At 40.1% G+C, this 18508-nt stretch overlaps 1 protein-coding gene across 3 annotated transcripts in view; it reads right to left on the bottom strand.

The window, feature by feature from the left end:
* The window catches only part of LOC308089207 (C-C motif chemokine 21-like), a 22949-nt gene extending 4861 nt beyond the window's left edge, over window positions 1-18088 (bottom strand). For 2 of the 3 annotated variants that reach the window (XM_080433782.1, XM_080433783.1), the window contains exon 1: window positions 17928-18088. In XM_080433782.1, coding sequence (XP_080289908.1) covers window positions 17928-17991 — 64 coding nt within the window. In that variant the 5' untranslated portion in view covers window positions 17992-18088. Of the gene's footprint in view, window positions 1-11813; window positions 12378-15316; window positions 15438-15591; window positions 15713-17927 lie in introns of those variants that run through there. The other variant, XM_080433784.1, reaches the window with a different exon arrangement.
* Between the last annotated feature and the right edge of the window lie 420 nt (window positions 18089-18508).

An 18508-nucleotide genomic window follows, 5' to 3' on the forward strand; every position in this document is an offset into this window, starting at 1 on the left:
ATGCACACGTGCACGCGAGTGTGTGTGTGTGTGTGTGTGTGTGTGTGTGTGTGTGTGTGTGTGTGTGGTGTGTGTGTGTGTGTGTGTGTGTGTGTGTGTGTGTGTGTGTGTGACACAGTTATGGTCAGTGTCAGATTGCACTCATGTCCTTGGGGACTTCCAAATTGTTTCCTTTAAAGAAGCGGTGTGTGCGCACGTGCGCAAGTGCACGTGTGTATGTGTATGTGTGTGCGTGCGTGCGTGCGTGCGTGCGTGCATGCGTGCGTGCGTGCGTGTGTGTGATAGCTATGGTCAGTGTCAGAGTGCACTGTCTGATTCAGCACATACTCATCAAATAGAGTAGTACTGTCTGAATAATACCAGCTTAGTGCTGTCAGGAGCCCTTGAGGGCCACACATTGTACAACCCATCTTACTGCAGATAGGGCCCCCCCAGGGGCCACATATTGTCGAGGCACACTGTTGCTGCGATCTGCACCTTACTTGGCACAAACACTGTGCAGGGATCTGACATGAGAATAGCCACACCAAAACACACTAAATTGCCCACATATGGGACACTACAGCAGTGTTACAGCAGTGTCAAATGCCTTAATTCCGCTACAATTGCTCTGTTCAGAGACATTTAGGACTAGATTTTCAGGCCTGAAAATCTAGTTTATAAAAACCCACAGACAAACTTAACAACATTTAATTCAACTTGAATTTTGGTTCCAAAATAGCATATCTAAAGAACATTTTCACTACTTTTGCGCAAACACTGTGTACAATGGAGTTGGACGAGGAAAAACATGAGAAGGTGAAATATGGAGATACGAGGTTTCTGCCAAACAGAAATAATGTTTGATATTAATATTGATTTTATATTAATGTTAGTTGTACTCTTACTATCCTATAATACAATTCGCAAAACTGGGAGGAGAACACCTACCTACTCGAGTCCTCCACAATGACGAGCTGACCCACTCCTCCACAATGACGAGCTGACCCACTCCTCCACAATGACGAGCCTCCTTGAGTAAAAACCGTGCATCAACTGTGTGTTGTCCACACGCCACTTAATGCAAGTAAATTCACGCCTTTAAAGCCTCCATCAAAGTCTGGGGAAGAGCATTTCAGCCTTACTGTGCCTCATTTGTATCCTGAAATCAAATACAAATGAGATTTCCGGAGGGGGGGGGGGGGGGGGGTTTACCAGGCTGCTAATTCTAATTTATGTCCTGTATGTGATTATTTACCTTGCTTGCTATTGTAAGGCTATTGTAAGTCACTCTGGATAAGAGTGTTTGCTAAATACCTAAATTGTAAATGGTAAAATTACCCTTAATGTCAGTGGCTCTTGAGGAAGTTTGGAAGGAATAATAAGTAGAGTACGTGTAACAATAGAGGTCATGGATGGTTGTTTGTTTGTTTGTTTGTTTGATTAATCAAACAAACAAACAAACACACCTCGATTCATGATGGGGATTCATTTTGCATCATGGCATGCACATCCCAGTATTCACCTGTTTCCTAGGCTTTCCACTTCCTATGTGTTTTCCACTTCCTGTCGATTGGATCCAATGAAATCCATGAAACCAGTCAGATGACTAATGATATCCAATGAATCCGACAGGAAGTGGAAAACACACAGCCTAGGAAACAGGTGAATAGGTCATAGGTGCAACCCCATTTCCCTGCACCGAATGGTGTGTTCCTTAACTGTCATATAATTATTCAATAACACAATTCTCTTTCCTGGAAGTTATTAGCATTTAAGCATTATTTAAAATAGAGCTATTGCTGGTTCAGAGACAGGGAAATAAGTCTTTGCTGCAGTGTAGACCATATCTTGTTTGCTATTTTAGAAAATTGATGGTGGTTATGACCCCAGCTCTGCAGAATGAATATGTTGTATATTAGACCCCAAGCTGCTTATATTTTATGAACATTACGAGCAAATCTAAACCATATTAACTTCACTAAAGTTCACTTTTACCTACAAACAGGATGGGGCTGCATAGGCCCATGATGTTGATCTTGACCCATTGTTTGAAGGCAGACATGTGGCTGCTGGCATGGAGCTTGTATGAATTGTAATGAACATTGTTAACCTGAAAGACAAGAGGTCTAGGCCATTGTCTTCACTCCTTCCTTCCTGACATACGGTTGCAAATCAGGTCAACAAATGTTCAAGGGCTTGATTTTCGTCTAGGTGGGGGTCTCACCTCCACACACACAGGAACCTCCTCCTTATTCTAATGTGAGCTACAGTATTAGAATAGAACTGAAATGTAACTTTGTACTGTGCTACTCCCGACGCTGTGAGGCTGAAGGAGAGGCTCCTGGAAACGTTGCTATGCTGTTTGTTGTTGCTGAATAAATCGAACCATGATCCAATTGGTCTGGACGTCTTCTACACTTTATTCCAAGCAGCCTGGTAACCCACAGTCAAGTACAAATACGACAAACTTTTTTAATTTGAGGACCCCCTGTTTGGTATGCATGAGAACACAAACCCCCATAACTCTGAGAGTGTACAAATGGAAACCAATGGACCTGCAAGGGATGGCGCGTCGTGGATTATCAAGGAGAATGTGGCGCACCTGGACCTGGTATGTTCCAGGCAATAACAGGCCTGTGCTTTCCTTTTTTTTCACTCTCTCCACTCTCATCCTTTACAAGTTGTTTCTGTTTGTGTGTCTGTCCTTTTTGGCCTACGTGGGAGTGTGTGCAACATACACCCACACACTGCCTGCACACTTGATACTCCTTTTTGTTTTATTATTGGATGATAATGTATCCATTGGCCAATCATACGGTTCACTGCAACTCAACAAGTGTGAGGGGTGGACAGGAGATGTCTATGAACTCTGCGTTTAAAGACTTGCAGAGCATTGTCTGTGATGGAACCAACTGCATAATAATAGTAATAAACTTTATTTATAAAGCGCTTTTCGAAAACAGTGTTTTACAAAGTGCTTTACAGTGCCAAGATAAACAACAATAGTCAATTCAAAATTCATGGATAAAAGATAAAGAAGATAAAAGAACCAAAGCATATACATAAACGTACATACACGTATACATATATTGAAAGTAACACAATTGAGACAACCAAATGTGGAAGAAAATCTAAGGAAAAGGCCTTGGTATACAAATGAGTTTTCAGGAGCGATTTAAAAGATGACTTAGCTAGCCTTTGATCCACATGTAGGGCATTCCAGAGCCTGGGCGCCCGGGCCATAAAGCCTGATCGCCCATGGTGACGAGGCTAGTCTTGGGAACTTCCAAGAGGGCCTACCTGCTGAGGAAAGGTTGCGCACCAGCTTCTGCGGCTCCAGCATATCAGAGATATGGCTGGGAGCCAGGACTTCCAGGGCTTTAAGGTTAACTTATCAGTACAATCTTAAAATCAACTCTGAAACTTACCGGCAGCCAGTGAAGGGCAGCAAGGACTGGTGTAATATGATCATAATTATCTCCTAGACTTTGTCAGTAGTCTAGCAGCAAAATTTGCACCAGTTGAAGACGGAGAAAACCTTTTTGGCTGAGCCCAGAGTATAACGAGTTACAATAGTCTAGGCGCGATGAGATAAAAGAATGGATTACTTTATGCTCTGGTATATTACATCATGCTCTGGTAGGCTGTTCCACACCTGGACAGCAGTGTGGAGAACGGAACGGTTCTGTCCAATGTGTGTGTTTTTGGAGCCTGGGAGGCTGAAAGCATGTTATGGTGTGGCTGTGCGGGTAGGCGGGTGGTTCGCCGGCCCGTCTGGCACATGGTGGAGGAAGCATAGGGAGGTCCATGGGACATGGGTCTGCGTGTGAATGAGTGTGTGAATGGGTGAATGCAATGCAAATTGTAAAGGGCCATTCACACTAAGCACTATAACTATAGAAAATATAGTTTTTAAAATGGATGGCAGAGTTAAAAAACTATAAAACTATAAACTATAAAAACAATAGTTATCTTTATAGTTATACTGCTCAGTGTGAATGGCGCTTAAAGCATTTGGATAAAGGTGTTAAGGTGCTAAGGCTTTCCAATGGGGAAAATAAGTATTGAACGCGTCAGCTTTTTTCTCAGTATTTTTCCAAAGATGCAATTCATAGGAGATTTCTACCAGACATTGATATTAACTCAAGTAATCCACACATGAAAAGAAATCACAACATAAAGTCCATAAATAATAATTATGCGTAATTAAGTGCCATAACACCAGAAAAAAAATATTGAACACGCAAACTGAAATGCATTTAATACTTAGTGGAGAAGCCTTTGTTTGTATAATACAGCTTCGAGACGCTTCTTGTATGTAGTAACTAATCTCCCACACTGCTCATGTGATTTTGGCCCATTCCTCCGCACAGATTGTCTTTAAATCTCAATGATTCTAATAGTGCTCCCTTTTCTTTAGTTCTTTCCTCAAATGTTCAATTGGATTTAAGTCAGGTGATTGACTGGGCCATTCTAACACGTTGACTTTCTTTCTCTGAAACCAGTCGAGTCTCCTTTGCTTTGTGCATTGGATCGTTGTCCTGCATGAAGGTCCAGCCACGTCTCATCCTCATCATCCTGGTGGATGGCAGCAGATTAATCTCAATAATGTCCCGATACATGGCTCCATTCATTGCTCCTTATTATATGAAGTCTGCCAGTACCACGAGATGGGAAACAACCCCATGCCATGATGTTTCCACCTCCAAACTTTACTGTTGGTATAGTGTGATTTGGATGATGTGCAGTGCCATTTCTCCTCCAAACATGGTGTGTAGTATGACAGCCAAAAAGTGAAATGTTGGTCTCGTCTGACCAGACAACATTCTCCCAGTATTCCAAAGGCTACCGACTACTAACCATTTCATCCATATGAGCGTATGGCCTATACGTGCATGTTGTGCAGCGAATGATTATTGTATTCCCTCCGAAAAAACCTAGAACACACCACTGAGTAGATGTATAAAGGACATTACTGTGCAGGGCTGCAGGTGAAGAGACCCCGTGGACACTACTAAGCATGCAATAGGGCCCCATGACGTCGTCGAATCAGGGCGCCAATCATGAAGGAAGCAGGAAAAGGCGAGTATACGCTTGGTGAGCAACGTCATTGAAATGCACGAGTAGTTCCAGAACTTCCAGTGTCCACTCTAGGTTTTAACTCTATGGTGGACATGGCCCCTCAGGTGTCTTTGAGATTGTCAGGTGTCGCAGAGTCATAGTGGCCCTCAAGGCCCTTGTGGAAGGCCTCAAGGTTAAGGTCAAGGTAAACTTTATTGTCCACAAGGGATATTTGTCTTGGGCTTTCACCCCTGCTACAGCCCCATAAACATACACAAAACGTACACATATAGCGATAGAAATACATAACACGAGAGGGTCACACAAGTGCACAAATAGTGAGATTCACATAACCTTTTACAATAACTACAAAAAAAACACTACAAAAGCAGTGTTTTGCCTCCAGGTAAAACACTGCTTATGGGCAATTAATAGAGGAGGCTTCTATCTTTTTGTATGCAAGATCATTATTGGATCTTCCAAATGTTTATTTCACAGATGTTTCCTTGCACATTCCACTCAAATGATTGCGTTTGATGTAACGTTGAGTCAAATGTATACTCCACCGCACAACGGTGTTGCTTTATTGACAAAAAGAACAAATCTGCAAGGTATCAACACATTGCATTGCGACAACGATGATTGCTTTTTAATCTGTTCTTTTTGTAATGTCTTTTGTTACACCTTCCATCGTCCCCTCCAAGATCATTCAGTATAGGTGAGTATCAGTGTATCAGCACTGTGTGTGGGTGGGAGTGCACAATATGTGCAACATGGCTGTAAAGGTGTAAACAATGCCAACAGAAACAATGCCAACAGAAACAACATGTGGATTAGGGAGAGAGTGGAAAATAGGTCACAGTACAGTACGCCCATTGGTGTAGTGTTCAAAGTACTCTATTGCACGCCATTCCCACAGTTTGTACTTTTTTGGCACATGTGCAGTGTGTGACGGGTGCTATGTGTGTGCGTGCGAGTGTGCATGTGTGCATGTGTGGGTGCAGTATTTGTTGTATAGTAGTAGTAGTAGTAGTAGTAGTAGTAGTAGTAGTAGGCAGACAGGCCACATTCCTATAGAGGCCGGGCAAAAGGCGTGGCCAAGCTTAGGCGGAAGTATTTCCGTTGGCCATATTAGGTGAGCTCCATAACAAGTGATCAGTGTTGCCATATTTTGCGAGAGAAATAAGCAACTAGGTCTATGAAAACAAGCCCAAAAAAGTGGCTTAGTGACATCGGCTACTTGAAAATAGCCGATCTACAAGCTCACGTGAGCTTGTACATAGGCTATTAAAAAAACCTCTTGCAATAAAATAAATAATATTTTGAATTTTTTTTAAACATTCTAACAACACAAATGCTCCCTGGCACAAAACATTTTCATGAAAAGATTTGAGAACCACTGGTTTAAAACATTTTTTTTTTTATAACCTAAATAAGCAAGTACCTAAATAAGCCTAAATAAGCAAGTACACTTTATAAATAAGCCACACAAAACTACTAATTTTACAAGCAACTTTACAGAAAAAGAAGTCCAAAGTCGCTTATAATAAGCCGACATGGCAACGCTGATGCCACCCACGTTAGACAACGTTGCTCAGACTGGACACATAGAGAAACACAATTTAGCTGTTAGCTCAATCTCATTGTATTTAAGATACCCAAGCCAAGCCATATGACATTTCTTTAATATCTCCGACATCTGATCTCCAAAGCTTTTCTTCCAGGTTGGAAATGTATGCAATTTAACTTTTTTAATTTAACGTCTGAAACCTTGGCATTGCATCCGATAATGCAGCACTGTCCTACCATTGCTAAATTAGAGCAACAGACAAGTTGGAGATAGATAATAATGTACACTGTCTACTTGCTGGACAACAAACACAGGACTACAGACTACACTACACTACTCTACACTTGTGGCAGCTGTCAATCTACTCACTCGAGATGGCGGCGAAAGTGGGCTGATTTAACGGCGTCTCGACCCTGCGACGTCGCTATGCCCGGCCCCTATAATATACAATCCTTCATGACCTGATTGCCTGGGGGCATCATTCAGTTTGATGTGCTATTTAACTACATTCACCTTAGCATCCCTATTCTGGGTATGTCATAATATAGATGTACATTAGAGAACAGCAGATCTACAAGCTTACAAGTGAGTTTGTAGATTGGCTATTGCCAAAGAGATTTGTTGTAGGGGGCCAAGTACAGACCCCTGGGGGACCCCAGCCATGTACTGTAGGGTTTAAGACTGATTGCAATATTGCTCATATTTGCTTACTGCAATGCAGTTTATTAATTGATACTACTACTACTACTGCAAAACAGATGAGCCAAAAACTTTCACATACTAATGGATGTGAAAGTGTTTGCTCATCAGGGGTTCCCAAACTTTTCCAGCTCCAGACCCAAAATCTACATTTGGTGTCTCCCCGGAACCCATACGTACAAAAATACATTCTGAATTAACCACTTACGCGCAGTGAGCTTGTAGATCTGCTATTTTCACTATTTCTTTAAAAAAAACAGTATTGAACATTTCTGAAATTATTTTGAAAAACAACATAATATTTTTTTATTCATTTGGGTCGAGTCCCAAAAATGGGTCCCGACCCATTGTTTGGGAAACACTGCCTTATGCCTTAGTATAAATTCACGTGAGAGTCTTGAGTGGAGGATTATAAGAAAGTAAAATTGAAACCCTGAATTTACTGGAAATGTTCAGCCTCTCTGAAGTTAACATGAACGTGTGAGCTTCTATTAACATAAAATCAATGGATATACATCGATTTTGATTCAATGGATATTTTTTACTTACTAGGAGGATAACAGCATATCAGAGCTATAATGTTGTACAAATATTTGACTATTAGTCGGTAAATGGAGCTTTAAAGTGTCTGGACAATGCAAAGTACATAAGGTGCATGTTACAGACAAAGATTAACTTTCTTGTAAATCGTGTGTGTTTGGATTATTCACTTGTAGGTTTTTCCCCTCTGTGTTTACTGTGCCAGATAAGCAGATAATTAACAAGCACTTCCAGGGCCAGAGAGAGACGAGTATCGGACTGGCATGGAGCCAGAATCATTAAAAAAAACAACAGGAGCACGGTGGGAAACTCCACACAATGTTGTTGAAACTTGGACCTACAACCCTGGGTTCAGTCTACTTCATGGGCTCTCAAAGTGGGGTCCGGGGACCCCCAGGGGTCCTTGAGGGAGTTCCAGGGGGTCCCCAGCTAAATGATAGATAGTTTGGAACCAAATGGGTCTGTAACTCTGAAACTGTACAAATGGAACCTTTGGTTCCATTTGTACAGTCTCACAGTTAAATTAACATTGATTTTACAGATAAATTGGGGTCCCAGAGATAGAAATGCCATTAAATGGGGGTCCGTAGCCTAATTCATGTCAAACTTGGGGTCCTTGAAATTAAAAATGGTTGAGAATCACTGCTAGAGACGTAAAAATCTTCTCTTATGGGGGGTCCCTGGCATATCTTTTCAAATAGGGGTCTGCGGGCTAATAAGTGTCAATTTGGGGGTCCTTCACATGGAAAGGTTTGAGAACCACTGGTCTACTTAATCACAAGAACCCTAGAATCCTAATTCTTGGTATGTCATAATAGGTGAGCATTCTGCAAAAATGGGCAAACATTCATGCAAAAATACCTGATCTACAAGCTCGCAACACATCAGTGAAGAGATTTGTTGTAGAGGGAAAAAAGGAGGAGACTAATAGACCCCTAGGGGACCCCCGGCAACGAAGTGAAGGATTTACGCGGTCAACTTGGGGCACTGGTGTTGTTACCGACATGAAGTGTTCACTCCCAAAAAAGGGCCACAGTCTAGACGCAGAAGCAGAAATGTGGATAAACCTGTCTTACAACTTCAAGAGTGTTTCCTCTGTAGACTAGAACATATTTATGCCTTGTGTACACATGTAGCTGAATACTGAAACAGTCCTAATATTTGATATTACTGAACATATGCAAATGATGCCTGCAGGTTGGACGTGAGGACATTTGTTCATCACATATTTACTGAACAATTAGAACATGAATCAATGCAGTTTAACATTAGTCCTCATCACTATAAAATACTGTCACAAACCTGTACCTCTTGAACACTTGTGCCTTTAATTTGGATATCTCATAATAGGCGACCATATGGCGAAAATAGGTGAACAGTTTGTGAAAATAGGCAAACATTAAATTTGGTGAAAAAAGAAGAAGAGCTCATAGATCGGCTATTTTCAGCAAAGATATCTATGTAGGGAGAAAAGGAGGGTAGTATAGACCCCTGGGGGACCCCAACCAATGAAGTTTAGGTTGACCACTTAAGTTCTAGAGCAAACTACTGTATGCATTGCACAGCAGACATCCTCAGGTCTGCAGCATAAAAGTCTGTCATAAACTATTATTTCATCTCCTCTTTGCATGCTTTCTGCCCAACATCCTGACCCTGTTTTTTCAGCTGTCCCCTCTCTCCCCCGCATGTTTTCATTCCTCTGTCCCATCCCTCGTTGACAAATATTTGCATGTTTTTATTTATGCAACAGGCCTGGAATTATATAATTTTAGGGGCAAGGCCATTCGGCTTTTCGTTTTGTACGTTTTTTAACCCTCTAGAACCTGAACTATGAAGGAAAGGTCAGAAAATTCCAAAATTTTGAAAAGGGACACTTTATTGGGTCTTAAAACATTTTTGATTTTGTTTTATTTGTTTTAACATTCCTTTGTATCATTTATTTGTTGTATCATATTTGATACAAGGGGTATTACAAGGGGTATTTCAAGTGGGTTTTACTGCCTCCCCCTGGCCAGCCGGGGCACCTGATGGAGGGGAAAGGAACTGGTTGGAATAACGTGTTCCTTCCACGCGCTACGTCCAACCAGGGAAACTCTCCCCTGTCAGGTGATAAGAAGGTCAGTTGGCTCTAATGCATTGAAGGAGGCATGAGCTCGGCCCTGGCCTCCCTAGGTTGGCAGAGGGAGTGTAGTGCCCAGGATTACATAGAGATTGGCACTGGGTGTAAAAAATAGGGTTACAAAATCGTGGGATAAAAATTTGAAAATATATATATATATCAAGTCGGTTTTAACATTACAAAAAAAAAGAAAAAAAAGTATCAAATATGATACAAATCGTAAAGGACTATAGACCTGTAGTATCAAATATGATACAAACACTTTTGACATCATAAAAAACAAACTCAAATGCTAGCATTTGAGAGCTCATAAGTGCATTCAAGTTATCCAACACTTATTTCAAAATATTAGTAAAGATATACTAGGAAAACTTACCCGAACTGCTTAAAAAATAATTGTTTGTTAGTAGTGCATCAACCTCTCCTGTGTAGTTGATGGCAGCCATTTTGGGTCAGACCACCTGAGGCTCTGTAACTACCTGCAGTGCAAATGGTATGGTCCAGGGTGAAGTGGGGATGTGTCAGATATGATACAACAGGTTCTTGGTCCAAGTATTCATTACACTGATTTATAAAAAAATCTGTGTAATGTGTGTATCATATATGATACGTTTGGCGTTATAGGGTTGGGGCACAAAGGCCAAATGCCGTTCATACTGAGCCCTGAAATAATCACTGGATTCATTTGAAGATGGCGATGAGGAGTCAGGGGGTGTTAAGGATTCATAATCTCAACAAAAGACACTGGTGTTCACAAACCATGACAGGAAAGAGGCAGAGGCAGAAATAGTGAAATCAGCTGGGGCAGTGTGGTCGGCATCAATGCCACTGTGTTTTTCTTTTCTTTTTTTCTGATCTACAAGCTCACAACGCCTCACATGTCGATGTGTTGTGAGCTTGTATTTTTTTTATTAAAGAATTCATACAGAACAAAATACATCCAGACAGAAATCAGGACACCCCCTTCAAATATCACATATTTAAATACTCACATCCACATATTCATCCACAAACAGATTCATTTAGGCTGCTTACAAAAGGAATGAATGGATTTTTTTATTCTGCCATCCTGACCATTTATAAGGCACCTGTGGCCTGTGTCAAGCTAAACGAATACTATACTACATGGTTCCCCACACCATCAGGGGTGAAACAAGGACACAGGTCTCCTTAATTTATAATAGGATAATAGCCTTTTTTGGTCACCTTATGTCATTAACTTTCTGTTATTATCTATTTGTAGGCAAGACAAGTTTATTTGTTTAGCAGATTTCAACAAGAAGAAGATTCAGCGTGTCGTGTGTGTGTGTGTGTGTGTGTGTGTGTGTGTGTGTGTGTGTGTGTGTGTGTGTGTGTGTGTGTGTGTGTGTGTGTGTGTGTGTGTGTGTGTGTGTGTGTTTTATTGTTTTATTCTTTTTTTCTTTTTTTTATATATACACTGATGTATTTAATTTGATCTTAATTCACCATCCTGGATATTATACTGTACCCTTTTTTTTCTCTTCTGTTGATTAACAGAAGATTAGTTGATGGTCGGTAGTGTGGTGGTGAGCATGTGTGTATGAATGTATTTGTATACTTGTCTTGTATGCATCTTTTATGTCTGTTGTTCAAGATTTTAAAATAGGTTCTTGTCATGGTTTTCCCACCATGATACAAACATGTATATGTATTGAAAAATATTGATAACTGGCTGTGTGTAAATAGATTGTTTTTGCACCTTGGGAAAACTGAAATTATATAAAAAAGGTTTGGTTTGGACAGATCAGTGAGTGGAGGGACAACAATTTATTACCAGGGTGAAAAAGAACAATTTTATTTCTGGCTCATAAGGCTCAATTTGTACATAAAGAAACCCTGAAAATAGCTGCAGTGTTATTACAGCCTCACTTTGAATATGCCTGTGCTACATGGTACAGTAGCACCCTCATGTGGATAAAAACGATACTTGAAACAGCTGGGAATGTACTAGTCAGGGTGGTATCAATCTGGGAACCCATTCAGTAAAAAAAAAAAGCCTCTGGGGGCTTTTGTGTAAAACAGGAACTCGGGTTTGGCTCCTCCCCTTTCTTAGTCCACTTCCTCCCGGGTACTTCTGTGTTTATTCTTACTAGCAACAACATTACATGTTTAAAGGAGTAGTGCTTTTGAGAGATTAGGGTGGCCACCCATCTCACCCATCAGTCAATAAAGTGTGCTCTGGCTTGGATCAATAGAAATAACATTATACGTTCCTATTTATCGGTATCACAATGAAAACTCGTTAAAAAAATTATAATAATGTACAAATCAAATCAATGCATTCACTATGCTGAGACTGCTGTTGCTGTTGTTATTATCGTGAACTGGACAAGATGGTGGATCGGTTTCACTTCATTTGGGCTTCAGGTCATGGCAGCGTTGTTCCTACAGGCAGAGAGACAGGAGGTGGTTAAGACACTATTCAATACTCCGTAACAAATGATATTCTTGGGGCGCCTGCTGGCCTAGCCGTCCAGGCCAGGGGTCATCACCATGCTGTCTTGTGGTGGACATTTTGGTCAATTCTTTTTTTTTTGCCACGGAAATACAAAATGAGTGGACAACAATATTACCAGAAACACATAAAGAACTAGCCCTGAATGACCATATAACAGGTCTGTAACTCTGAGAGTGTACAAATGAGAGTGTGAGAGTACACTCTGAGAGTGTACAAATGGAACCAAATGGACCCTTACGGGTCCATTTGGCTCCATTTGTACACTCTCAGAGTTACGGTGGTCCTTGCAAATAAAACATTTGAGAACCACTAGTAGGACTCCTAATTTGATTCACTTTCTAACTCACTTTTCTCCAACATACACTCCAACTCCAGCCAAATCCCTTCCTCTGGTAACTGTCATAACTCTCAGAGGGGGGTTCTAGCTCTCAGACTATATACAGTAGCCTACTGGCTTCAAAATTCAACTGCATGGAAGTAAACAATGTCATCTTGCGTATTGGTTGCTGCTATACAGCTCTGAATTGAACATAATAACTAGCAAAGCTTTGCAATTCCATCTAATGTTACACACCAAGAAATACTGCCTCAGAAGTTGGGAATTATGTAAAGAAAAATCTTTGGATTTCCAAAAGTATTCCTGTCAGCCTACTTTCCTCTCAAATAAAGGCCCCAAAAAACAGATATTCTTTGTACATAATCCTTGTTTAATGTCTGTTTGTTTTTAAAGAAGTTCTGAGCAGTGAGGCGATACCAGTGAACTTTAATACTATTACCGGTACTTTGTTCAGAGTCAAGTACTACTAGGCCGTTCATGGAAGAAGTACTCTGATTTAGGTAAAGTAAAAGTAGAAGCAATACCACAATCTAGAACTACCCGTTTACAAGATAATGCAAGCAAAAGTAAAAGTACTCATTATGCAGAAAGGCCCTTTTCATTGAAATACTCACGTAAAGTAAAAGTACCTTGAAAGTTTACTTACAGTAGGTGACTTTGACCAGTTTCACTTTCAAAACCTTTGCATCTTGCATGTCACACAAATGTAAGTAGCCTACAGTAAATGTGTTACTTGAGCTAAATGCTGCTTTCCATCATTGGTTTCTACGCAGCCTTGTGTGGCATCATTCTCTGTGGTTTATGTTGTTTCTCATTTGAGTGAGTAGCTGACTAAGATTTGTCTGGCGGTCAATACACAGGTACCGCATGACACTATACGCACACACACACTGTGCATGGAGGTTCCCTAATTGAGAATCGAGTGCAAACTGTGTCAAAAGTGACTGTTCACTAGAGCAGGGGTTTTCAACTGATTATGAAACAGGGACCACCACCCTGACTGAGAATCAACCTGGGGACCACTGTTGTGTGGTGAGGGGGGATATGGGTGTGGTGTTGGGAGGGGGGATATGGGCGTGGTTTTGGGAGGGGGGATATGGGCGTGGTGTAGGGGAAAAAGCTTGAAATTAAATATTGACTGTTAAGGGCTTAATTTAATTTGTTAATTCGAGGTGGATTAAATCAAGCCCTTAACAGTCATTATTTAACTGAGATATGCTAGTGGTCTAGCCTGGTTCCAGACAAATCTGCCTTTGCAAAATTGTATCACACTTTAGTGTGTCGTGTGATATTGTCTGGCCACGCGAGGCTACTAGTGGTCCAGAGCTAAAAAAAAAGATTGAGAACCACTGATCTATTCCTTTCCCACGGTTGCCCTTATTCTGTTCTCTTAACCTTCCATATTAAACTCATGTTAACTGATTCATTGCAAGTTTGCAACATATGTATTAGCAAGCAGACATACAGTATGCGATGCCATTGATTATGGGAACATTTCCTAATAATGGTGACTCAACCATGCAATCCGGTACTATTTCCCAATTTCGTCACCAGGTAATTTCTCAACTAGTGGACGATAAAATAAAATACAAATCTTCACTTTCCTACATTACTAAATGCATGGTCAGGGACCACATGCAATACCTTCACGGACCACCAGTGGTCCACGGACCACCAGTTGAAAACCCATGCACTAGAGGATTGCAGAAACTGTGCTGAAAGGGACGTACCTAAATGAGCGGAATCTGACTTGCTTAATAGGAAGCATCTCACACTACAGAGGGATATTTTGTGATTACGTCTAGGAAGCCCCAGCATCATATGTCATTTCTGTAGCAGGGTTTTGCTTTACTCCCTACAAATGAAGCTGCAAATGACACATTAACCAGTGGTGGAAAAAGTACTCAAATGTTTTACTTGAGCAAAAGTATCAATACTGCAATGTAGAAGTACTCGGTTACAAGTGAAAGTACGGAATTCAAAATTTACTTGAGTAAAAGTAAAAAAGTGTTGGTATCAAAATGTACTTAAAGTACCAAAAGTAAAAGTTCTAAAATGCTTGAAAATAGTAGATCTACAAGCTCACAATGCGTCGCAATGCGACGCGTTGTGAGCTTGTAGGTCGGCTATTTTCAAATAGCCTAGGCCCTAGGGTATAAAATAGGCTAAGGCAAAAGTGGCCCTAGGCCCTAGGGTATAAAATAGGCTAAGGCAAAAGTGGTTAGTGTATGTTTTATAAGTAAGTAGTAACTAAAGTTTTCAAATAATTGTAGTGGAGTAAAAGTACAATATTTGCCTCTGAGATGTAGTGGAGTAGAAGTAAAAGTATAGACAATTGGGAAATACTCCAGTAAAGTAAAAGTACCTCAAAATTGTACTTAAGTACAGTACTTGAGTAAATGTACTTAGTTACTTTACACCACTGACATTAACCATGGTGCAGCTATGGTTTCAGGAACATATTGAATTGAAGGTTAGTTAACAACTACCCCTATTTCTGTAATATAATATCCCATTGAAACGAGGTACCTTGTAGTTGTTGTTCATGCACCGTCTCTTCAGCTTGTCCACGTGTTTCATCAGCTCCTCGACCCACTTCTCATTTGTGGATGGTGCACACAGATGTACATTCTTCTTTCTGGTCACAAAGCTGAGGACAGTCATCACAATCATCAGTGTTAATTTAACCCTGTGTATAACAATTGGCATGTAAGGGTCCATTTACAGTGCATCATAATGTTGAGTAATTATTACTAACCATTACCATAATATCTTAAAACTGCATGAATCAATAGAATACTTACATGGTGGCATCCATGTCACAGCCCTGTCCGGCAACCTGGTGTCTGTAGTCTTTGACCCATCGCTTGTCAATTTGTTTGGACAACTTTGTACAGCAATCAATCAGTTGTTGGCCTTCTGTCACTGTAAGACAGTGACACATAAGACAGAAATAAATGATTACTCACTAATATACTCATTGTTAGACTGATTGATCGGCTATGCATATATATCGATCAAACACTCATTGTTAATAGATAATACATTATATTTCATATATTCATTGATAAGACAAATTAGCATGTACAGCCAAGTCAACCTTAAGCAGGTTAAAGAGATTTGTTTTTAACAAAGCACTCTTCAATGGAATTATTATTAATATTATTATTATTATTATTATTATTATTATTATTATTATTATTATTATTATTATTATTATTATTATTATTATTATTATTGTAGACAGAGATATCAACATGTTCCTTTGTGTGCATTTGCATGCTCAACCACACACAACCATGTGTGAATGGCCGATTGTTTCGCTTGGTTAATTCAAAAGCTGAAATTCAGTATGCTACCACAGTGTTCCAACATGTGGTGGTGAGATTTATTAGAAACATAATATGAAACCCAATATGTCCCTTGCTGTAGCAGTGTAGCCTAACTCTGGGACAGACATTCCTCTAAACCTTAGAAAGAGTGTCAAGTTGCTTCAGATTACTTTGGCCTGCCTGATACAGAACAGTCAAAACATGTTCAAGAACAGAGCCCATGGGGTCAAGTGCAGGAGAGAGAGAGAGAGAGAGAGAGAGAGAGAGAGAGAGAGAGAGAGAGAGAGAGAGAGAGAGAGAGAGAGAGAGAGAGAGAGAGAGAGAGAGAGAGAGAGAGACATAGATGTGATGAAACTGCAGTGGTGGAAAAAGTATTCAAATTTTTCACTTAAGTAAAAGTATCAATACTGCAATGTGGAAATACTGTTACAAGTAAAAGTCTGGAATTCAAAATGTACTTGAGTAAAAGTACAAAAGTATTGGTATCAAAATGTACTTAAAGTACCAAAAGTAGAAAATACTCATTATGCAGAATGTCCTGTTTCACAAGTTATCATATGTCTAAAATGTATTCAAAGATGTTTTGAAAATAGCAGATCTACAAGCTCCAAACGCGTCGCAATGTGACGCGTTGTGAGCTTGTAGATCAGCTATTTTCAAATAGCCTAAGTTTTATTAGGGCTGAAAAGGTCAATGTCTGTTTTGTAATAATAATCAAATCTAGCCTACAAAGTAGATAGTAACTAAAGTTTTCAAATAATTGTAGTGGAGTAATAGTACAATATTTGCCTCTGAGATGTAGTGGAGTAGAAGTAAAAGTATTGAAAATTTGAAATACTGAAGAAAGAAAAAAATACCTCAAAATTGTAGTACAGTACTTGAGTAGTTACTTTACACCACTGTAAAACTGTTCCATACAAGTGGACAGTCTAGCTATTCTGATTTGTTAAACATTAACACATTACATCACACATGGTGGATGGTGCAGGAATATTGGCAGTGGTCCAGCGTTAAGCAACACCGAAAGGTGCCTTTCCTCCACAAACACTTAAGAGCCCACGTGCATCCGCAATAAAAGTAAACACACTGGACACACTTAAGTGCTTCATCTGGTAGTGCAGGAAATGCTGACGCATAAGACTTGCTGACTTTCACTCGTCTCATCACTAAGTCATTTAGACAGTAACCATTAAGACCTGGAACTGTGTCATTTTTAGATTTGAGCTAAAAAGCATTATTTTACACTTTGGGCTATTCAAAAATAGCAGATATACAAGCTCGTAGCACGGCACCGAGTGCCGCGCTACGAGCTTGTAGATCTGCTATTTATGAAAAATCGTGAAAATGTGTGCAAATCTTTGAATATATATATTTTTAAAGCGAACATTTTTAACTCAAATCTTTGCTTCATGGGGGTCCCTGGAACAACATATTTGATGGGGGTCCGCGGCCAAATACATATAATTTTGGGGGTCCTTGACATGAAAAAGATTGAGCACCACTGATATAGAAACAGGTTTTTCAGAAAACTGTTGATTAAGGAGATTTATGTAGAATCGGCTTCAGGTCTCAATGGGTTAAAAGACACTATATGACATATAATATAATAAAAATAAAGTCAAATGAATAGTATAGTATACATCATTTTAACATAAAAAATAAGCATAAAAAAAACTGCCAGAAATACGTCCACTCACAAGATACAAGTCTTGTCAACGATCTAACATATGCATGAAAACACATGAGTACTTTAAAATGTGTACTTACTCAGATGTCAATATATTGAAATGTTTTATGAGAGAACTCACCTACAGTACAGCAGTACACGACCAGGAGACACAGCAGTAGCTTGGTAGTGGATCCTACAGCCATCTCTGCTCACTGTCTCTGTTGAATGAGGTGGAATAATGTCTGTGATGCTGCTGCTTCTCTCTCTGGAGGTGTGTGTGCTGCTCTTACTGTACAGTAACAGGAGACGTCGAATGAGAGGGATGCTGTCTGTCACACGGCTTATAAAGGCTTGGTCTTTTTATTTGCCATAAGTGACACTCCTTTTCCAAGGAACTGCTCTCATTTTTCAAGGAATTGCCCAGGGGGGTGTCAAGGGTAGACAAAAGTAACATCTGGACTTGCGAGGTGCACCGTTGCTCCGAAGCACACAACATTTGGCACAAACACTGTTATTGGGGACTGTTATGAGAATAGTCACACCAGGGGCCACGTGTGGCCCCACAGGGGCCCCCATCTGCACAGTACTACCGTCTGAATACCAGCACACACTCATCAAATAGAGTAGTACTGGAGAACTGGAGTAGTGGAATATATGTATTGTCAATAAACATCTCAAATCAATTTGGTAAATTTGTAATGCAACAACTTTCACTTTAAC

The sequence above is a fragment of the Gymnoscopelus braueri genome (genome assembly GCF_963280865.1).
Source record: "Gymnoscopelus braueri genome assembly, chromosome: 7".
NCBI lineage: Eukaryota > Metazoa > Chordata > Actinopteri > Myctophiformes > Myctophidae > Gymnoscopelus > Gymnoscopelus braueri.